Source organism: Oncorhynchus keta, chromosome 23 (assembly GCF_023373465.1).
Source record: "Oncorhynchus keta strain PuntledgeMale-10-30-2019 chromosome 23, Oket_V2, whole genome shotgun sequence".
NCBI lineage: Eukaryota > Metazoa > Chordata > Actinopteri > Salmoniformes > Salmonidae > Oncorhynchus > Oncorhynchus keta.
In genome coordinates, this window is record NC_068443.1 from 9,141,021 (window position 1) to 9,164,764 (window position 23,744).

General features: G+C 42.0%; 2 protein-coding genes across 2 annotated transcripts; both read right to left on the reverse strand.

Annotated features, from left to right (window-relative positions):
• Positions 1-7,508: 7,508 nt before the first annotated feature.
• LOC118401771 (type I phosphatidylinositol 4,5-bisphosphate 4-phosphatase-A) lies at positions 7,509-20,050 on the reverse strand. Its single transcript, XM_035799361.2, has 7 exons — positions 19,761-20,050; positions 18,456-18,649; positions 17,999-18,105; positions 12,534-12,639; positions 12,150-12,202; positions 11,467-11,557; positions 7,509-11,102 (listed from the first exon to the last, which is right to left on the reverse strand). Exons 1-7 carry the CDS (start codon positions 19,876-19,878, stop codon positions 10,959-10,961), a joined length of 813 nt encoding a protein of 270 aa, XP_035655254.1. The 5' UTR covers positions 19,879-20,050; the 3' UTR covers positions 7,509-10,958.
• Positions 20,051-20,148: 98 nt separating this feature from the next.
• dnaaf6 (dynein axonemal assembly factor 6) lies at positions 20,149-23,303 on the reverse strand. The gene is made up of 6 exons (XM_035799373.2): positions 22,921-23,303; positions 22,626-22,695; positions 21,938-22,034; positions 21,714-21,810; positions 21,387-21,472; positions 20,149-20,643 (listed from the first exon to the last, which is right to left on the reverse strand). Exons 1-6 carry the CDS (start codon positions 23,005-23,007, stop codon positions 20,511-20,513), a joined length of 570 nt encoding a protein of 189 aa, XP_035655266.1. The 5' UTR covers positions 23,008-23,303; the 3' UTR covers positions 20,149-20,510.
• Between the last annotated feature and the right edge of the window lie 441 nt (positions 23,304-23,744).

The window sequence follows — 23,744 nt, forward strand, 5'->3', positions numbered from 1 at the left end:
CCCTTGGTTAACATACAGAATGTGGGGGGAAATGAACTATATTCTGGTAATCCGACCAATTGAACATATGCGGTGGTACTTAATGAATATGATGTCATTTCGGTTGTCATCTGAGACATTCTCATCAATGATAAGATGACATAAACTCTACAGTGGAAAGTCTACACATCAGAGTTATCGGATTCACATGAAATTGTTGTTCAATTTAAATGTTTGAATATGAAATTATTTGTGATGGGATGAAATGTGATTTTAGCTTCTAAAATGTGAGATGTGGGTTTTCATAAGATATTGCAGCTCACTCAGTGGCTGCCCACATGAAGAGACAGAGGTTGTAAACTATGACACACACCCCTTTTCTCCCTTCCTGTATAAAGCCTTGACGACAACATAACTTCCTGTTCCGATGAGGTAGGATGACGATCCTATGTCAGAATGGTTCAGAAAATTGCCTCTGGAGGCAACGTCAGCACAATAACTGTTAGTCGGGAGCTTCATGAAATGGGTTTCCATGGCCGAGCAAGCCACACACGAGCCTAAGATCACCATGCGCAATGACAAGTGTCGGCTGGAGTGGTGTAAAGCTTGCCATCATTGGACTCTGGAGCAGTGTAAACTCGTTCTCTAGAGTGATGAATCACACTTCACCATCTGGCAGTCTGACGGACGAATCCGGGGTTGGCGGATGCCAGGAGAACGCTACCTGCCACAATGCATAGTGAGGAACAGAAGAGGGGCATTCTGGACCAGCTGGGAGTCCAAAAGTAAGAGGTCCATTTCAAATCCCTACATCCTTATATGAGATGAGTGAGCTAGTAGGAATATGGTGCCATTTGATACACCTTGAGATAAACAGGGGATATACTGACCTGGTGACAAGGTGGATACCCTTGGTAGTTGACCAGGATCAGTTTACTGAAGTTAGTCTTGGGAACAACAGTAGTATTGAGACTGTACCCGAGTATGTGTATCTATGGGAACAACATTAGTATTGAGATTGTACCTGAGTATTTGTATCTATGAGAACAACAGTAGTATTGAGACTGTACCTGAGTATGTGTATCTATGGGAACAACAGTAGTATTGAGACTGTATCTGAGTATGTGTATCTATGGGAACAGAACAACAGTAGTATTGAGACTGTATCTGAGTGAGTGTATCTATGGAAACAACAGTACTATTGAGACTGTATCTGAGTATGTGTATCTATGGGAACAACAGTAGTATTGAGCGTTTCTCCATGTAGGTATAGTGAGTGTGTCACCTCACCTCATTGTGCTCTGCTCAGCTTGTCATAGTTCATGTGAGGTTTCTCTCTTCCCACTGCCTCGCCAGCCTCTCAGCTTGTCATAGTTCATGTGAGGTTTCTCTCTTCCCACTGCCTCGCCAGCCTCTCAGCTTGTCATAGTTCATGTGAGGTTTCTCTCTTCCCACTGCCTCGCCAGCCTCTCAGCTTGTCATAGTTCATGTGAGGTTTCTCTCTTCCCACTGCCTCGCCAGCCTCTCAGCTTGTCATAGTTCATGTGAGGTTTCTCTCTTCCCACTGCCTCGCCAGCCTCTCAGCTTGTCATAGTTCATGTGGGGTTTCTCTCTTCCCACTGCCTCGCCAGCCTCTCAGCTTGTCATAGTTCATGTGAGGTTTCTCTCTTCCCACTGCCTCGCCAGCCTCTCAGCTTGTCATAGTTCATGTGAGGTTTCTCTCTTCCCACTGCCTCGCCAGCCTCTCAGCTTGTCATAGTTCATGTGGGGTTTCTCTCTTCCCACTGCCTCGCCAGCCTCTCAGCTTGTCATAGTTCATGTGAGGTTTCTCTCTTCCCACTGCCTCGCCAGCCTCTCAGCTTGTCATAGTTCATGTGAGGTTTCTCTCTTCCCACTGCCTCGCCAGCCTCTCAGCTTGTCATAGTTCATGTGAGGTTTCTCTCTTCCCACTGCCTCGCCAGCCTCTCAGCTTGTCATAGTTCATGTGAGGTTTCTCTCTTCCCACTGCCTCGCCAGCCTCTCAGCTTGTCATAGTTCATGTGGGGTTTCTCTCTTCCCACTGCCTCGCCAGCCTCTCAGCTTGACAGCCGGGAACAAAAGGTCAGGAGGATCAGTCAAAGTGAACGTACAGACACAGGGTGAATCTCCGCTCCAGTCATTACCACGAGCCCGTCCTCCCCAATTAAGGTGCCACCAACCTCCTGTGGTGCTGACAGTATGTCATTTCTATGTAATAATTGACTGCCTCATTTCCATTCTAAAGTGGGACCCTTATATTCATTTATTTGTATTGAATTATTTTAGGTGGTAGATCAGATTTAATATTGTGGATAGATTGTAGCTTCCATCAATGAAATTGACTGCCTCATTTCCAATCTAAAGTGGGACCCTTATTTTTGCTCCAATATGGTAATGAGAGAGATCCTATGGAGAAGGTACACTGCATCTGAAAGTCAGATATTCAAAAATACCTGTAAAGTTGTTTAATAATCCATTTGACCTCCTCTGTTATAATGTAACACAGTTATAATCCTTTTTATAATTTTTTTATTTTATTTAACCAGGCAAGTCAGTTAAGAACAAATTCTTATTTTCAATGACGGTCTAGGAACAGTGGGTTAACTGCCTGTTCAGGGGCAGAACGACAGATTTGTACCTTGTCAGCTCGGGAGTTTGAACTTGCAACCTTCCGGTTACTAGTCTAACGCTCTAACCACTAGGCTACCCCGTCGCCTCCTGGATGCCAAACCCTCCTATTCAGTTCATACATCTTCACGGCAAAGCAATGGGATTGAGTCGTTCCTCGTTGAATGGCCTCCGATAATGCCGCTGAACCATCACGTGGTATTAGTAGTTAAATGTGCATTTAACGATGTCCAAATGTAGCACGACAAAACACACAAAAGTTATTGTGTGTTGTTAAAACAGGGTATGGCGTCGTTCCTGGTTAAAGGACGAGTGTATAATGAATAAATCAACCTCTTTCCCCGACTCTCCATCCTCTCTCCCTCCAAGCCACTCCTGCTCTCCTTCTATCTACCATCATCCCTCATTTCCCTCCTACACCTAATTTCTCATCCTTGTACATTAACAGAGATAGCTGTGAGTAAGAGAGAAGGAATATGATGAGAGAACTGTGTGTATGATTCAGGGTAATGATTCCATAGTGTATATGATTCAGGGTAATGATTCCATAGTGTATATGATTCAGGGTAATGATTCCATAGTGTATATGATTCAAGGTAATGATTCCATAGTGTATATGATTCAGGGTAATGATTCCATAGTGTATATGATTCAGGGTAATGATTCCATAGTGTATATGATTCAGGGTAATGATTCCATAGTGTATATGATTCAGGGTAATGATTCCATAGTGTATATGATTCAGGGTAATGATTCCATAGTGTGTATGATTCAAGGTAATGATTCCATAGTGTGTATGATTCAGGGTGATGATTCCATAGTGTATATGATTCAGGGTAATGATTCCATAGTGTATATGATTCAGGGTAATGATTCCATAGTGTATATGATTCAGGGTAATGATTCCATAGTGTATATGATTCAGGGTAATGATTCCATAGTGTGTATGATTCAGGGTAATGATTCCATAGTGTGTATGATTCAGGGTAATGATTCCATAGTGTATATGATTCAGGGTAATGATTCCATAGTGTATATGATTCAGGGTAATGATTCCATAGTGTGTATGATTCAAGGTAATGATTCCAGAGTGTGTATGATTCAGGGTGATGATTCCATAGTGTATATGATTCAGGGTAATGATTCCATAGTGTATATGATTCAGGGTAATGATTCCATAGTGTATATGATTCAGGGTAATGATTCCATAGTGTATATGATTCAGGGTAATGATTCCATAGTGTGTATGATTCAGGGTAATGATTCCATAGTGTGTATGATTCAGGGTAATGATTCCATAGTGTATATGATTCAGGGTAATGATTCCATAGTGTATATGATTCAGGGTAATGATTCCATAGTGTATATGATTCAGGGTAATGATTCCATAGTGTGTATGATTCAAGGTAATGATTCCATAGTGTGTATGATTCAGGGTAATGATTCCATAGTGTGTATGATTCAGGGTAATGATTCCATAGTGTGTATGATTCAGGGTAATGATTCCATAGTGTATATGATTCAGGGTAATGATCCCATAGTGCAGCATACCACCCTGCATCCCACTGCTGGCTTGCCTCTGAAGCTAAGCAGGACTGGTCCTGGTCGGTCCCTGAATAGGAGATTAGATGGTGTTGGAGGGCAGGTAGAAGGCACTCTTTCCTCCAGTACTAAAACAATAAGATATACAGTGTGTATATATGCCCCAGGGAAATGATTGGGGACATTGCCCTGTGTAAGGTGTTGTCTTTCAGATAGGACGTTAAACAGGTGTCCTGACTCTGTGGTCACTAAAGATTCCATGGCACTTATTGTAAGTGGGGTGGTTAGAGCGTTGGGCCAGTAACTGAAAGGTTGCTGCATTGAATCCCTGAGCTGACAAGGTAACAATCTGTCGTTCTGCCCCTGAACAAGGCAGTTAACCCACTGTTCCCCTGAACAAGGCAGTTAACCCACTGTTCCCCTGAACAAGGCAGTTAACCCACTGCTCGCCTGAACAAGGCAGTTAACCCACTGTTCCCCTGAACAAGGCAGTTAACCCACTGTTCCCCTGAACAAGGCAGTTAACCCACTGTTCCCCTGAACAAGGCAGTTAACCCACTGTTCCCCTGAACAAGGCAGTTAACCCACTGTTCCCCTGAACAAGGCAGTTAACCCACTGTTCCCCTGAACAAGGCAGTTAACCCACTGTTCCCCTGAACAAGGCAGTTAACCCACTGTTCCCCTGAACAAGGCAGTTAACCCACTGCTCGCCTGAACAAGGCAGTTAACCCACTGTTCCCCTGAACAAGGCAGTTAACCCACTGTTCCCCTGAACAAGGCAGTTAACACACTTTTCCCTTGTAGGCTGTTATTGTAAATAAGACTTTTTCTAAGTGACTTGCCTAGTTAAATAAAGGTAAAATAAGAGCAGGTGTGTTAACTCCAGTGTCCTGGCTAAATTCCCAATCTGATTATCCCCAGCTTCCAATTGGCTCATTCATCCCCAGTATTTATACCCCAGGTCGTTGCTGTATTTGTGAATGGGTTCTCAGTCAACTTACCTGGATAATTAAGGGTGAAATAAAATATCCAATGCAGAGTAATGATTCTATCTATGGTGTATATGATTCAGGGTAATGATTCCATTATGTATTTCAATGTTTTGCAAGACAGGAAAATGGTCCAATTCACACAATTATCAAAACAACACATGGCCATCCCTTCTGCCTCTGATCTGGCAGACTCACTAAACACAAATGCATCTTCTGTAAATGATGTCTGAGTGTTGGAGTGTGCCCCTGGCTATCTGTAAATGATGTCTGACTATTGGAGTGTGCCCCTGGCTATCTGTAAATGATGTCTGAGTGTTGGAGTGTGCCCCTGGCTATCTGTAAATGATGTCTGAGTGTTGGAGTGTGCCCCTGGCTATCTGTAAATGATGTCTGAGTGTTGGAGTGTGCCCCTGGCTATCTGTAAATGATGTCTGAGTGTTGGAGTGTGCCCCTGGCTATCCATACATTTTAAAAACAAGAGAAGGGTGCAGCCTGCTTTGCTCAACATAATGGATGAGGGAATGTATGTTGTACAGGATGGGGGGGTCATATACAGACAATGAGTTTAGTGGGACTGTCAATTCTCATCATGTGTGTATGGGAGGAAAAGTGTGAGTGAGAATGTGTGTTTAACAGGACCTAGCAGAAGGGCTAGCAAGCTAAAGACAATGCCCTCCGAGCTAAAGACAATGCCCCCCGAGCTAAAGACAATGCCCTCCGAGCTAAAGACTATGCCCTCCGAGCTAAAGACTATGCCCTCCGAGCTAAAGACTATGCCCTCCGAGCTAAAGACAATGCCCCCCGAGCTAAAGACAATGCTCTCCGAGCTAAAGACAATGCTGTCCGAGCTAAAGACAATGCCCCCCGAGCTTAAGACTATTTATTTATTTCACTAGGCAAGTCAGTTAAAATTCTTATTTTCAAGGACGGCCTAGGAACAGTGGGTTAACTTGTTCAGGGGAAGAACGACAGATTTTTACCTTGTCAGCTCGGGGATTTCATCTTGCAACCTTTCGGTTACTAGTCCAACACTCTAACCACTGGGCTACCTGCCACCCCAAGACAATGCCCCCTGAATGAAAGATAATCAAATCAAAATGGATTTGTCACATGCGCCGAATACTACAAGTGGACTTTACCATTAAATGTTTACTTACAGGCCCTTAATCAACAGTGCAGTTCAAGAAGAGTTATGAAAATATTCACCAAATAAACAAAAAAATAAAAAGTAACAGAATAAAATAACAATAAAAAGGATATATACTGGGGGGGTTCCAGTACCGAGTCAGTGTGCAGGGGGACAGGTTAGTAGAGGCAATTTGTACGTGTAGGTAGGGGTAAAGTGACTATGCATAGATAAGCAGCGAGTAGCAGCAGTGTACAAAACTAGTTGGGGGGCGGTCAATGTAAATAGTCTGGTGGCCATTTGATTAATTGTTCAGCAGTCTTATGGCTTGGGGATAGAAGCTGCTAAGGAGCCTTTTGGTCCTAGACTTGGTGCTCTGGTATCGCTTGCCGTGCGGTAGCTGAGAAAACAGTACGACTTGGGTGACTGGAGTCTCGTGACAATTTTATGGGCTTTCCTCTGACACAGCCTATAATATAGGTCCTGGATGGCAGGAAGCTTGGCCCCAGTGATGTACTGGGCTGTACGCACTACCCGTTGTAGCGCCTATGCCGAGCAGTTGCCATATCAGGCGGTGATGCAACTGGTCAGGATGCTCTCGATGGTGCCCTCCAAGCTAAAGCCACTTCAGCCAGAAGGCTTGAGAAACAGTTGTCTTCTCCTCCCTCGGTCACATCCCAAATGGCACCATATTCCCCGTATAGTGCAGGCCCAATAGGGACCTAGTCAAGAGTAGTGCACTACATTGGGAATAGGGTCCCATTTGGAACGTGGGCACTTCTTTTTTTCCCCTGCTGCACTTCTCTAACCCCTTCCACGTTCTCTCTCTCTCCAGGGAGCTCTTTTTTTATTATAATTATTTAAAGTTTTTCAATGTTACTAATCCTTCCATCTCGTGTTGATGAAATAATGACACTCAAGAGGCCAAAAGCAGCCAGGTTAGGTGTGTGCATGTTTGGTCATAAAATGTGTTGACACTGATCACTGGTGCACAACACTAAGCATCATGGAATCTCAACTTCTCATTTGAATAGAATGTAATTGACACTGTAATTCCATTATAAAACAGCCTGTGAATGTGTCTGAGTATCTGTAATGCCACTGTTAGGTTTTCATTGTCTGGTATTGTGATTTATTTTGTTGTAGTAAACTCTTTTAAAAAGGAAAACACAAAAGAAATATCTAATAAAAAAAAAAAAGAAGAAGCCTAAAACACATTCTGATATTTTCATACATCATGTCTTTATTGTGTGTAAACAAACTCTGATATGAGCATCAGCCAGGTTGTTGATTATTGGCATCATTAACATGATCAATATTGTACATAATATCATGACTAAAACATGATCATTATAATAAATAACAAGATATTTTAAAATATCTATTACTGGTACCGTCACAGTTCTGTCAAGCAGGGTAACCATCTCAAAGAGCTGTATGTGTGTCCATCCGTTTGTCACTCTGTGTGTGTGTTTAAAATGATGCCATTTGTGGTTTAAATTATTGATTGTCTGTATGTAAATGAGGAATGTGTGTGGTTAAGGTCTGGACACGTTCCCGTGTCCAGAGACTTAGTGTTAGTTAGTCAAATATCTAACAACTTTGCAGATTCCCGTTAAAATAAGTAACAAAGGGTTGCAAAAATAACCCTATTGATTAACAAAACATTTTTTTTTTTAAGTTATCCAAGAATCAAGTCATGTAGTGTTACACACACGAGTGCAATATCGGCTTTGCAATAATTACTCTGACATGAACAAGAAATATATGTACAATTAAAACAAACAAAAAAGAACATTGCTGTAAAATAAATATATAAATATGACCACATCCAAACCACAGACAGGATATATGGTTAGATGAAGTGTGTTTCAACATGCAGGTAGTGTGTCTAGATTATCTTCAGCAACCGTTTTCTCTTACCCTGACTGAATCCCCAACGGCACTCTACTCCCTATTTAGTGCACCACTAGCAGAGTAAGGGGTCTACAACAACCACAGCCTGCCTCTGTCACCAGGGCCTCATCATAGTACATTTAGTGTAGTAAGACCATAGAGTTGGAAAGAGAGCACAGTTGGCCAAAAGCCAGTTCTTTCTCTAACATGGGCAGAGCCATGGTGGGCTTTCACCACCTTGAAGCTCTCTAGTACATCTCTATGAGTTCCACTGAGAGCTCATGTTGACCTCACTTGTTAGCTCTTAGATGGATAAGAAAACAATATTAACCAAGAGCACAATAAAGAGATGATCAGATCACTTGCAACAAACTTGTGTATAAACTGAAGTGCTTGAGGAGAGATGCTTTTTCACTCTGGCTGCATACCACTACAGGGACTCTCCAAATGTTGCTATGTGAGGGGAATGAGTGTGTGTACGTACATACATACGTGTGTGTGTGTGTGTGTGTGTGTCCAGTCAAATGGTTTAATCTTTTCCTCCAACTTCTTTAAGGCTTCTAAGCTGCTTTGGATCAAAGACGAACACTCCCACAGACAGACTATGCAGCATAAATAGACTTCAACATATACAGACCTCACTCTGACGATGCCCTAGCAAGCAACCCAATAGGCACCCTATTCCCAATATAGTACACTACTTCTGACCTTCGACCAGACTGAGCCCTGGTCACAAGTAGTGCACTATTTAGGGAATAGGGTGCCCTTCGGGACACAATCCTAACCTCCCTTCAAACCCAGCTCCATGTCTGGGGGAAGGAGGGTATTTTAGGTGGTGTTCACCTTACACTTGCGTCAATTTAGCTTCATTTGCCTTTCAACAGTGCTTCAAAGGTTTTCCAAAACAAATGAATGAATCTCATGTAAAAATGCCCCGAAAACAGAACATCTATTCAGGGTTGCGGAGGAGCAGTCTTATCCGAGGGCTATGTCATCATTTAAGACTTGCTTCCACCCAGCCATGCCATGATATGAGGCTGTGGTGTGGCTGCCAGCGCCTGCCATAGAGAGACTGGCCTAAGCAACGATTAAAACAGGGAAAGGAAAGTAGTTGAACATGTTAAAGCGAACTACTCATCAATTCATAAGTAAATGTAGAAGTCAAGCTACTGCTCTTTTAGGATATTATTCATCATCCAGTTTGGAAACACAATGACAAAAGATTAAAGGGAAGGAGGGGAACTTCTTGTTTTGATCTTAGTTAAATTAATAAAAGGCTCCAGGGGAGGGCTGGGCGATAAAAGCTCAAAAATAATATCTTATGGACGATATACGATACCTATATACACACACACACACACACACACACACACACACACACACACACACACCTAGATTGTATATGTTCTCTAAATAAGCTTTGTTGTACAATTAAAAGGTCAAATACTCAAAATTTCAAACAGTCAGACATAATGTAATTAATTCAGGGCCCGTAAAATTAAATCTAGGCTAAATATGAGCCTCCAACAATCAGACCCACTAACAACTTAATTCTTTTATCAAAACAGTTTAACCTGCTTTTTTGAAATAAATCACTGATCTGATCCAAGTCGATCTATGAAAATGCCCTTTTTGTTTACAAATGTAACCAGAACCAAGTATAATACACATTCCCTAATAACGACCAACTTCTTGTAGCATTATCGAAAATTAAAACACATCTCACAAACAATCTCTCAAGCAGAAGCCCACGTGCTACTGAGTAGCCAACTAATCTTTACGATTTCAAGTTTAGCCAACTTGGATTAGCCATCTAACAAAGCAAAACAATTTAATTGTTATGAACACACCCTTCTGTCCATCTCCAATTGTTGGAACAGAACGCCAGTCTGCCCACTTTGTTCAGATGTGGAAATCAAGTGGCCAACCATGTCTCATAAAGAGAACTAGTTCATATAAATGGTGTTTTTTTGCTTATTGCACATTTATAAAAGCTAGACAGCTAGTATAACAGTAATGCCACATGCAACATGTATTTTCTAGAATAGATCATTCATTGGTACTCCTGTTTTAGTAGCGTCTGCTCGGCGCGTAATTTGAGGAGTTGACATGAAAAGGGTATGGGTTGAAAAGGATAACTTCTCCTCATACAGTAAAATAATGTTGCAATGTTTCTTGGTGTCCATATGACCGATTCTGTTGGACCTTAAACACAAATATCAAGTTGAAACCGCTTGTCAGAGAGGTTGTTGTGTGACAGGGGGAGGGGCTTGGTGTGTGTGTGTGTGTGTGTGTAAACAGAGAGGACGAGGCGAAGCGAGAGGTTTTACTCACCAAAATAAGCCCAATGTGTTTCTATGTTTTTTTAACCTAAGCTTATCAGCTGCTTTCCCACCTCTGGGACAACGACTTCCATTGTTATAGCGGAGACATACGCAGCTCGTCACTATATACAGATCTCTGGTATAAATGGGAAGGTGCACAGCACAGACGGAGTGAAGGAGACAAGACAACATGAGAACAAGCGGACATAAACGCTCAGAAAAACGATAAATAAACTAACTAGCTTCTTCCGATACAGGCATTTGGAATAACGCGCAAAAACATCAAATTAATTTGATATATCGCCCAGCCCTACTCAAGGGTGAAGTTCACCCTAGGTACAGATCTCGGATCAGCGTCCCTTCCCACAATCCTGACCTTAACCATTAGTGGGGAAATTGCAAAACTGACCCAAGATCAGCACCTAGGGGCAACGTCACCCTACGCCTGCGTGTCTATGTGAAGTTCTGTAGGGGCTCACTAACAGGCATGCAGGCCCAGTATAGAGCCCGACCCAGGGTCAGGAGTACCAGCAGGATCAGCATGGCCCAGGAGGCATAGATACCCCCGTAGGACTGGGCCTTCACCCACGTACCTGCCTGCAAAACACAGAGAGGAAGAAGACTTAGAGACGCAGCATGTTACAAGGCTAAGGGCGGTGTGTTTCTGATAAGACTCTGACAATGTGTCACGTAAAGTAGCCACCTGCAGCCCAGAACACACAGAGACGGAGACAAAAGGAGAGAGAACACAGAGAGACGTAGATGCAAGACACATGAAAGGTTTTTCCTTCGCTAAAAAAGTGCTTAGGTGAATTGGCGTGGCAGAGGCCATGGTTGTGAAAGAGGACGGATATTATGCATTTTTTTAAACATTGTGTTTGTTCTTGGGGGGTTTGTTTTTATTGTGATGTCATCACCTGGCGTGTCATGTAGAGTGGACAGTGTGGAAGTGTGTACTCACCACCAGCCCAGCAGTGGAGATGCTGAAAAGCAAGCATAGTAGAATACACCACAAGCTCCGCCTTCGAGGGTACCTCTGACCAATAGAGGAGCTGCATGTCGAAGGGCATGATAAAAGAGAAGGGGAAATGGTAAAAAAAAACAACATTTTTTTATTTTATTACATGAAATATAACCAGAAATTGTTGTGACTTGCTTCGGCTGTCCAAAAGCATTTTTATGGTAATGGAAGAACTTCATTAGGTTTAAATTATTAGTTGATGAAGCAAGTCACACTAACACAAGGTTACATAAGAATCACTGAGCTCAGACTTGAGATGTTGCACACAAGACCGTAAGGAGCTTATGCTGAAGACGAATGCTATGGGAATCTGACCGACTGCTGACAACTGCCTACAGCCCACAAGGGGACACATACATATTTAACATATACTATGAAGGACATCAGTGGAGGCTGGTGTGGAAAGGACAACTCATAATAATAGCTGGAATGGAATCAGACACATGGAAAACATACGTTTGAAAAGTTCCATTGATTCCGTTCCAATCTTTACTAGGAGTCTGTCCTCCGATTTTAAGTGCCACCAGCCACCACTGAAGGACTTCATCTTGAGCATAATTGTGGTATAACCACAGCTGTATTGACCAAGCAGCCTATGGACAGAGAAACCAATCGCTACTCACACTTTCCTGCAGTGTGGGCACCTGGCGAGTGTCCTGTCAGTAAACTCTGTCCACTGAAACACATTACAAGAAACTCATGTACTGTATAATATTTTATATTTACGTCAATTCAATTGTCCAGTAGAGTATTATCCATGTTAGCAACATTCAAGAATTCCTTGCCTTCATAACTGTTTTGGTGTACACTGTGGCTCTTTCTCAAAATCATCTTTCCTAGATTCCTTTTCCTCGCATCCTTCTGAAAACGCATTGGACAAGAAGGTCTAAGGGGGAGGAACCTTCTCCTCCTTAACAGTCGAGAGAGGATGTGAGGAATCATGGAATGACTCATTGAGATAAAGCCAGTGTGTGTATATAGGCTCTGAGAGAGGTGAAGGGTCGTACCAGGAAAGTGTTGTTGCAGTGTCCACAGGAGACACGAGCTCCGGCCGGCTGGGGTTCAGGACTGGCTGGACCAGGGTGGACTGGACCCAGGTTTATTATCCTCTTACTGGGGAGCACATAACTCACTGTTCAGTCTAAGTCAGTATTATTATTATTTGCTAGGTTCAAATACAACAGCGTTACTACACAGGAAAAAACAAACATCACATTTTATTTTATTTTTATTTTATTTTACCTTTATTTCACTAGGCAAGTCGGTTAAGAACAAATTCTTATTTTCAATGACGGCCTAGGAACAGTGGGTTAACTGCCTGTTCAGGGGCAGAACGACAGATTTGTACCTTGTCAGCTCGGGGATTTGAACTTGCAACCTTTCGGTTACTAGTCCAACGCTCTAACCACTAGGCTACCCTGCCGCCCCATTTGAGTCATTGAGCAGATGATCTTATCCAGAGTGACTTCCAGTCAGTGCGTTCCACTGATTATAGTAGGGAAAAACAACCAAACAGTCATTGCCAGTAGACCCTTTAATAGACGTTATCAGCATAGTCAGTGCCAGGAAGAAGAGAAAAAACAGCAACCACTTACCTTGCTGTTCAGTCCAAGTCAGTATTACTAGCTAGGTTTAAATGCAACTGAGCGCAAGTTCCATACCGGTCAACAAACTTATCTCGGGGCCTGGGTTAACCTAACACAGCCCTTGACGTACTAGTATCAGTGTGAATTAAGGGGTTTCAAGTAGACAACATGCCACCTGGACAAACTTTCTCCATACCCAGGCAGTGGGTGCATTCGAAATGGCACCCTATTCCCTATATAGTGCACTACTTTTGACCACGGCCCATATGGCTCTGGTTAAAAGTAGTGCATTATTATAGAGAATTGGGAGCCATTTCGGTCATATGGTGCATTCGGAAAGTATTCCCCTTCCCCTTTTTGTTACGTTAGAGCCGTATTCTAAGATCGATTAAATAACTTTTCCCCCGCAATCTACACACAATACTCCATAATGACGAAGAGAAAACAGGTTTTTAGAATTTTTGCAAATAAGAAACTAAAATACCTTATTAACGTAAGTATTCAGACCCTTTGCTCTGAGACTCGACGCTCAGGTGCATCGGTGGTAAATTTTATTGATTGGACATAATTTGGAAAGGCACAAACCTGTCTATATAAAAAAAAAGGTCCCACAGTTGACAATGCATATCGGAGCAAAATCCAAGCCATGAGGTCAAAGGAATACCATTTGCCATACATTTTTCAACTGTGCTGTGACGTTTCAAAAGGTTCTGAACCTTTCTATTCTAACAGTTTCTACTGATTGTAAATTAAATTAAAAAAATTGATAAAAGGATTATATTATTGATCAATGGAATTTCCAAATCACTCAGCAGGGCAATTTGCAGAGTTAACACCAGGTAAATGTTGCCTTTCTTGAACCTGCGACCAAAAACAAGTGCATTCGGAAAGAATTCAGACCCCTTTAGTTTTTCCACATCGTTACATTAGTCTTAATCTAAAATGTATTAAAATTGCCCCCCCCCAATCTACACTCAATACCCCATAATAAACAAAGCAGAAAAAGGTTTTGTAATTTTTTACAAATTTATCAAATAAAAACTGAAATACATTTACATAAGTATCCATTGATCATCCTTGAGATGTTTCTACCACAGTTGGAGTCCGCTTGTGTTAAATTCAATTGATTGGACATGATTTGGAAAGGCACAGACCTGTCTATATAAAGTCCCACAGTTGACAGTGCACGTCAGAGCAAAAACCAAGCCACGTGGTCAAAGGAATTGTCCGTAGAGCTCCGAGACACGATTTTGTCAAGCTACAGATCTGGGGAAGGGTACCAAAAAAACATCTGCAGATTGAAGGTCACCAAGAACCCAGTGGCCTCCAAATCAAAGAAGTTAGGAACCACCAAGACTCTTCCAAGAGCTGGCCACCCAGCAAAACTGAGGGAGAAGGGCTTTGGTCAGGGAGGTGACCAAGAACCCGATGGTCACTCTGACAGAGCTCCAGAGTTCCTCTGTGGAGATGATTGTCCTTCTGGAAGGTTCTCCAATCTCTGCAGCACTCCATCAAATCAGGCCTTTATGGTAAAGTGGCCAGACTGAAGCCACTCCTCAGTAAAGAGGCACATGACAAACCACTTAAAGGACACGAGTCTGATGAAACCAAGATTGAACTCTTTTAGCCTGAATGCCAAGTGTCACATCTGGAGGAAACCTGGCACCTTCTCGACAATGAAGCATGGTGGTGGCAGCATCATGCTGTGGGGAAGTTTTTCAGTGGCAGGGACTGGGAGACTAGTCAGGATTGAGGCAAAGATGAACGGAGCAAAGTACAGAGAGATCCTTGATGAAAACCTTCTCCAGAGCACTCGGGACCTCAAACTGGGGCGAAGGTTCACCTTCAAACAGGACAACGACGACCCTAAGCACACAGACAAGACAACACAGGAGTGGCTTCGGGTCAAGCCTAAATGTCCTTGAGTGGCCCAGACAGAGCCCAGACTTAAACCTGATCGAACATCTCTGGAGAGACCTGAAAATAACTGTGCAGTGACGCTCCCCATCCAACCTGACAGAGCTTGAGAGGATCTGCAGAGAAGATTGAGAGAAACTCCTCATAAAGGTGTGCCAAGCTTGTAGCGTCATACCCAAGACTTGATGCTGTAATCGCTGCCAAAGAGGTTTCAACAAAGTACAGAGTAAAGGGTCTGAATACTTATGTTTCACTTATTTTTTTATAATACAAATTTGGCTTTTGCTTTGTCGTTATAGGGTATTGTGTATAGATTGATGGGGGGGCGACGACTATGTAATTGATTTTAGAGTAAGGCTGTACCATAACAAAATGTGGAAAAAGGCAAGGAGTCTGAATATTGCTGCCTGTTCAGGGGCAGAACAACAGATTTGCACCTTGTCAGCTCGGTGGTTTGAACTTGCAACCGTCCGGTTACTCGTCCAACGTTCTAACCACTAGGCTACCCTAAACAGGCCCATTTGATTTTGTCTGGCTTGCCAGTGTAGGCAGGAACATAAGTAGATTTGGAAAACGGGCATATGACTAAATAATTAAAATCAGGGTGAATTTTCCATAAATAGACAAGTGTCAGCAAGATCTTATCTACTTTTGCTAACTTTATATTAAAATGTATTGAGATAAATAAGACATTTGGGGATATGAATACATTTGCAAAAATGTCTAAAAACCCGTTTTCACGTCATCATTATGGGAGATTGTATGTAGATTGATGAGGAAATGGTTAATTGAATCAATTTAGAATAAGGCTGTAACGTAACAAAATGTGGAAAAAGGGAAGGGGTCTGAATACGAATGAAATAAGAAAGTAGTCAAGACGACTAGCTTGATTGAGCCTCCGCCATGTATATATATATGTCATTAGGTCAGGATATTTAAGCCTCCATATATCCAAAATGTCCATAATATTTGTCATTTCCTTAAGTGCATGAGGGTAATAATTTGTAGTGTGATTTCCTTTAAGGTCGATTGAGGTACTTAAAACCATATTATAATCTCTCACCATAATAATTGAGTCATGTATGGCTTGTAGGAGCGAGAGATATATATATGTGTGTATGTGTATTTCAACTCTATATATATATATAGAGTTGAAGTCGGAAGTTTACATAAACGAGTTTATGTAACCTAAGTGTTTCAACCACTCCACAAATGTCTTGTTAACAAACTATAGTTTTGGCAATTCGGGTTAGGACATCTACTTTGTGCATGACCAGTAATTTTTCCAACAATTGTTTACAGACAGATTATTTCACTGTATCACAATTCTAGTGGGTCAGAAGTTTACATACACAAGGTCGACCGTGCCTTTAAACTGCATGGAAAATTACAGAAAATTATGTCATGGCTTTAGAAGCTTCTGATAAGCTAATTGACATCATTTGAGTCAATTGGAGGTGTACCTGTGGATGTATTTCAAGGTCTACCTTCAAACTCAGTGCCTCTCTGCTTGACATTATGGGGAGGGGGAAATAAAGACTTGTAGACCTCCACAAGTCTGGTTCATCCATGGGAGCAATTTCAAAAACCCCTGAAGGTACCGTGTTAATCTGTACAAACAATAGTACGCAAGTATAAACACCATGGGACCACGGATGTCTCTGTCTCCTAGAGATGAACGTACTTTGGTGCGAAAAGTACAAATCTATAACCAGACCCACAAAGGACCTTGTGAAGATGCTCAAGGAAACGGGTACAAAAGTATCTATATCTACAGTAAAAACAAGTCCTATATTGACATAACCTGAAAGGCCGCTCAGCAAGGAAGAAGCCACTGCTCCAAAACCGCCAGTAAAAAGCCAGACTACTGGTTGCAACTGCACATGGGGACAAAGATCGTACTTTTTGGAGAAATGTCCTCTGGCCTGATGAAACAAAATACAACTGTTTGGCCATAATGACCATCGTTATGTTTGGAGGGAAAAGAGGGAGGCTTGCAAGCCGAAGAATACCATCCCAAACATGAAGCACACGGGTGGCAGCATCATGTTGTGGGGGTGCTTTGCTGCAGGAGGGACTGATGCACTTCACAAAATAGATGGCATCATGAGGGAGGGAAATTATGTGGATATATTGAAGCAACATCTCAGGACACCAGTCAGGAAGTTAAAGCTTGGTCGCAAATGGACAATGATCCCAAGCATACCTCCAAAGTTGTGGCAAAATGGCTTAAGGACAGCAAAGTATAGGTATTGGAGTGGCCATCACAAAGCCCTGACCTCAATCCTATAGAACATTTGTGGGCAGAACTGAAAAAGTGTGTGCGAGCAAGTAGGCCTGCAAACGTGACTCAGTGACACCAGCTCTGTCAGGAGGAATGGGCCAAAATTCACCCAACTTATTGTGGGAAGCTTGTGGAAGGCTACCTGAAACGTTTGACCCAAGTTAAACAATTTAAAGGCAATGCTACCAAATACTAATTGAGTGTATGTAAACTCTGACCCACTGGGAATGTGATGAAAAAAAGAAAAAGCTGAAACAAATCATTATCTCTTCTATTATTCTGACCTTTCACATTCTTAAAATAAAGTGGTGATCCCAACTGCCCAAAAACATGCTATTGTTTTACTAGGATTAAATGTCAGCAATTGTGAAAAACTGAGTTTAAATGTATTTGGCTAAGGTGTATGTAAACTTCTGACTTCAACTGTATGTATGTATGTATGTATGTATGTATGTATGTATGTATGTATGTATGTATGTATGCATGCATGTATGTATATATATAAAAAATGTAAAGCAGCGTGGATCATCATTATTTGGACATTAGATTAATGAGCCAAATCTGTTTAAGGTCCAATATCATTATTTCTGGATCTCTTCGAACGGTTTACACATTCGGATCAAAATTGTTCATTAATATGATCATCCCTTTTTGTTTTCTAAATAGGTAAAAATGTGCCCCCTACCAGTAGGGGCGGGGACAGGCGATCCTCTGAGAGGTGACTTTGCAGATGAGGAGACAGTTACAGGGACAGCGGACATACTTCTTCCCTGCTGGTGCATTCTTGATGGGCTACAGAGGGAGACAGAGACACACAAGAGGAGGAATGGGACGAGGAGGAATGGGACGAGGAGGAGGACGAGAGGAAGAGGAGGAATGGGACGAGGAGGAGGACGAGAGGAAGAGGAGGAATGGGACGAGGACGAGAGGAAGAGGAGAGGGAGGAAGAACAAGCCAAACAAGATGAACAAGAAGAAGTCATTATCAGAGTACCATTTTGCAACGCAACCTAAATGAACACACAGGTAGATAGATGTAAGGTATGCAGAGGGCTCTGGTCAGAAGTAGTGCACTACACATTTAACATTTGAGACGCAACCTAAATATACATGCAGGTAGTAAACACTAAACGGGTTAGCCACCGTAGCTTCGTTGCAGACCCCACACTTGACCACATGCTGGTGGAGCTTCCCCTCCACGCTGATGAGGCTCTGACACACCCTACAGCTGATGACTGGCGCGCTGCCACTCTCTGGGGAGGTGAGGGGGGAGTACGGAGGAGGGTCCTCCCCCAGGAGCACTGAGGGCTGGGTGGGGCTGGGGAAGGGAGGGAAGCCTGAAATACAGAGAGAGAGAGGCACATTTAAAATGTTGGTCATTTTAGCTGACACTTATTCATAGCGACTTACAGTCAGTGCATTCAAATAACTAAGGCCTTAACAAAATGTACACATAGTGGCAGAGTAGTGCACTGCCGCTGAAACAAGAAAGGGTTACACACAGAATTTGACTCTGGAGTTCCAACTGAAAATGAGCTATATGAAAGGACTGCAGGGACTTCTCTCTCTCTCTCTCCCTCTCCATGTGTATGGAACTTAGCACAACTGTAGTACGATTGACAGAAATCAGCAGTTACCACTATACAAATAACTTCAAATAAACAAGTGTGTAAATAAATACATTAAATGGCATATTGTGAACAAACACCTGTTTTACCCACCCAACTCATGCCACTGTTCTAATATGTAGTTCAGTACAGTAGCCCCTCCCAATTACTGTCTCCGTTGGTCGTCGTCTTATATTGCAGTAATTATGAGCTTCCCTAGTGGCCCAGAGCGGTGTCAATCAAATCAGGTGTTTTGGTTACATACAGAGATTTGCAAACTAGCTAGCCAGACATCACTGGCAGTATATCTTCAAATAACTGTAGAAATATTACACTACTAGCTATAATTTTATAATAGGCAATCAACATATCTCAGAATTACCAACAATATTATAACACGTGGATCACCTGGTATCTTGCATACTATACTGAGCAATTAGTTAGTTGGGCTACTTAGTTAACCAGCTAGCCATCTTTGGGTAGACAAAGTTATAGTTAGTTCCATACATAAAACATCATGGGTGTTTCTGTTTAGTACAACATCCCTGCAAATATGAGGACTAGCCGACAAAATGCAGAAAATGCCAAAACGTTACAAAAATATAGTCAATTAGCTAGCCAGGTGACTAGCTAGTTGAGTTTGATGGGCGTAGCAGCCAGCTAACCGCTAGTTAGCTAGCTAACAGGCATGCTTGCATCAACAGCTGGCTAGCAACCACGATTCACTCCCCAGATACTGTCCATGTAGATACCAGAAAAGCAACCTTTCGTGCTCTTGACTATCTGCAAATCATAGGGACCGACGCTTTGGCTAGGTAGGAGAACATCCATGGATACTCACTTTGTGGTTTATTTGGTAAACCATAGGGAGCCGAGCCCGGTGACACTCCGCCGTTACCGCCGACAAGAGCACCATCTCCAAGATCTGCTAGTAACGGGGACCTCTCACCGTCCGCCATACCGAGAGCAAAGGCGTGGGAGGAGCAGAACCGTGCAGCGCAATGATATGGAGCCGTTATATTGTTGTGTCCAGGATTTTGTCTGAAACGTATGCGTCACATGATCACACGTTCGCTGCTGTGACTGTCAGACCATGCACACTTCCCCATAATTGGTCAACACAGCCCACAACTGCCTATGATAACACAGCATATTGCATAGTAACAAACAATAATGGTAACGCTAAAATATAGCAGAGGGTGTTGGTGAATATAGCACAAAGAGGAAAATAAACCAGACACATGTATTTATTGAAACGCTGCCAATATATTCCATGGAACAGAAGAAAACAAATATTCAATGAACAGATTAAATGGTCAGACTTTATAATGAAAACAATGGAACTCTACAAACAAACAAGTCATCTATATTGCGAGAAATTGACAATACCCATCTCTTCTGCTTCATGACAGAAGACATAGGCTCTGCTCTCACCTGTGCACGGGTCAGGTAAGTAGGAACTGAAGGAACCCCTAGATAGATAGGGACTTCAGGAACCCATAACCACATACACGTGTCCTCCAAGATTTGCTTAATTTCCTTTCGAGTTCAGTTTGTTCCTCAATTATTTTTCCTTTCTCCTAACTTTCTCTCATCGTTGCAGGTTGATTTGGTCCATGAGGCGGTTCATTGGTAGAGTGACCTCCAGCTCCTGTCTTTCACTGTAGAACTGGGCTTTTCCATCCTGACTGTGGACTGGGTGAGGAAGGTGTAGGCCCAGTTTACTGTGTGGAGAGAGAAGAAAGGATTTAAAGCTAGAATCCTTAATTGCGACATCCATTTTTGGACTTGTGAATTAATGATATAAACCCATTGATTCTTGAAGAATATAACTTATAAATGCCTTATTTTACTGTTATTTTACTGCTGCATTCTGATTATTTGTTATTTTTTACTTAACACTAAAACGGCGTTGTTGGTTAAGGGCTTGTAAGTAAGCATTTCACTGTAAGGTCTACTACACCTATTGTATTCGGCACGTGACATTTATTTATTTATTTGATCTTAGTTAAACTGTCATACACCATCAGAACCTAATATGTAAACAATGTCAATGTAAACAAACACTATATAGCCTCAAAACATGGTTAAAACTATAAGTCCTTGCATCCATAACCCTGTCTTATTAATTTGAGAGTTCTTACATTTTGTCCCGCTTTGTTATGGTTTCAATTAAGGATTCTAGCTTAATGAGTAAAATAGATATGAGAGAAAGAAAGAGCGAGAGACAGAAATACATTGTGAGTGTGTGTGTGTGTGTGTGTGTGTGAGAGAGAGAGATGACAACATGTGCTTTAGATAGATATAAATATAGAGATAAAGCATTCTTTATGAAGAAAGAAGGAGCAAGATATGAGGTCAATAAATAGTAGCAAATAGTTTTCTGGCTGTGGATAGAAAGTCTGGAACTCTTTACAGAAGGATGACAGGCAGGCAACATTCTAAAGAATTTTCTAAAGAATCTTACAAGTTTGGCGTTCGCAGATCAAGGAATTTCTCCTTCACATCCAAGACTACATCTGTTGCTTTGGTGTCTGGCAGTTTGATTTTCACCTGAGAAGATAAAGTTTATATTATTATTATATTATTGTTCTGTACTATAAATTTCAGATGGGTGTAATAGACACCAAAAAACTTGCCCTCAACCCAGACGGAGAACATTCTATTCATCTATTCAAGCCAAGTAATAGATGCAAGAATATGTAACATTGCATTACAGTGCACAACACTGAAGCTACATGGTTACCAATAGCATAGAATTACATACAGGATCCTATATAATCTCTATGGTTACCAGCATGCTGTCACAGCACATGGAAGAGGGATCCTTTCGGCTCATCCCAAGAAACACGTCCTCTGTCCCAACATTCTGCTTCAGCAATATGTCATACCTGAACACACACGTTCCCCAGCCAACAACAATGACAGAGAAATCAGATGTGAGGGATGGGAGTACCAATTGCCTTGTCTGGAATGTTGTTTTCTTTTTCATGGTGTTAGACTGCAAACTTGACTTACTCAGGCTTTGGCCGGGTGTCTGTGAGGTCATCAAACTGCGACCCCTCTGTCACCTCCTCCTCACTCCAGATGGCTTTACTGTCCTTCTTGGTGTAGGCTGTTGTAACCATATAATGAGTAATTTCATAGGATCTCTATGGTTGTAACTACATTTTCAAAATATATATTTAACCTTTATTTAACTAGGCAAGTCAGCCTAGTGTTTAGAGAGGTGGACTAGCAACCGGAAGGTTGCAAGTTCAAACCCCCGAGCTGACAAGGTACAACAAATCTGTTGTTCTGCCCCTGAGCAGGCAGTTAACCCACTGTTCATAGGCTGTCATTGAAAATAAGAATGTGTTCTTAACTGACTTGCCTAGTTAAATAAAGGTTAAAAAAAAACATTTAAAGAACAAATTCTTATTTTCAATGAAGGTCTATCCCAGCCAAACCCTGACCTGGATGACGCTGGGCTAATTGTGCGCAGCCTTATGGGACTCCCAATCACGGCCGGTTGTGATACAGCCTGGAATCAAACCCGGGTCTGTACCAGGGTCAAACCAACTAGCACTGAGATGCATTGCCTTAGACCACTGCACCATTCGAGAGCCCCAAACATACACAGTTTGTTACTGTTTACATCCCAAATGGCACCCTATTCCATATTCCACTACTTTTTTTTGGTACAAGCCATCTGATAGAAACAGACCTGATTTGTTGGCAGCAGGTGAAGGAAAACCAATATCTCCAGGTCCCATTACGGCTGAGGATGTCATATTCTGTTCAGAAAATATTTCAACGAATAAATCACTTTCATAGACTAACATAGAAAGCAAGTGCAGAGTAACTGTTGTCACATATCTAACGTTAACTAGCTGCATGATCATCGGGTTTTTGCTAGCATGCTAACTGGACAAGTTATTACATTTTGTTCGCCAAAACCAATTTATTAGCTAGTTTGTTTACGCAGTTTATCCAATGATTAATCGTTAGCAATGCCTTACTCTACAATTGTATTCATCATCCTCGTCCTGGGTGGATAAGAGGGCAGAGAGCGCTTGTAGATTCTGGGCTGATGACAACCCCTCCATTGACACTGTGAAAGAATATTCACTTGTTCGAGCAAAGGCTTCCTTCCCAAAGTCAGCTAACGTTAGCAAGTTACAACAAACAATATTTGCTGGATACGTCAATATCGCGTTAAACCTAATGGCTAATCTCTGTGTACCTAAAATAGGCGAATTAAGATTATCTAAACCAAAATCAAATCAAAACAATAGGATATATATATATTCATGTCCCACAAGGAGAACGTCAAATATGTTTTATAACTAAACCTATCTGTGGGAATGTGTCCGGCAACTGTTTCCAGGGAGATGGTTGCTTAGCTTTTTTCGATGCCATGGAAACCGCGACTACGTCATCTTGTGGGAGTGACGAGAGCCACACAGGTTTAAATAGAACCACAGAACTTTCCAGACTGGCACTTCGTGTACTCCGATCTGAAAAACAATATAGGAAAAAACTCCAGCCAGCTAATCAGAAGGCGAGGTTAAACGTATTCATTATTTTCAGATTTACAGGAGTGCCTAAGGGTTTGGGGGAATTCAGCATCTCTCTTTGATTATCTGGTCCTCAGCATTCATTGAACCTTTTTTCCTTACTGGGTCCCTGCCCTCTCCCTGCTTTTTGTCGCGTTCATGTATTAGTCAGAACTAGTCAAATTGGACAATTCAGACCTGTTAACTCCTTGTACCTACGTGACCAGGCCGTTCAACCAAGTCGGACATTCCCCAGTTTCCTAATTCAGACTTGCAATTGAATGCGG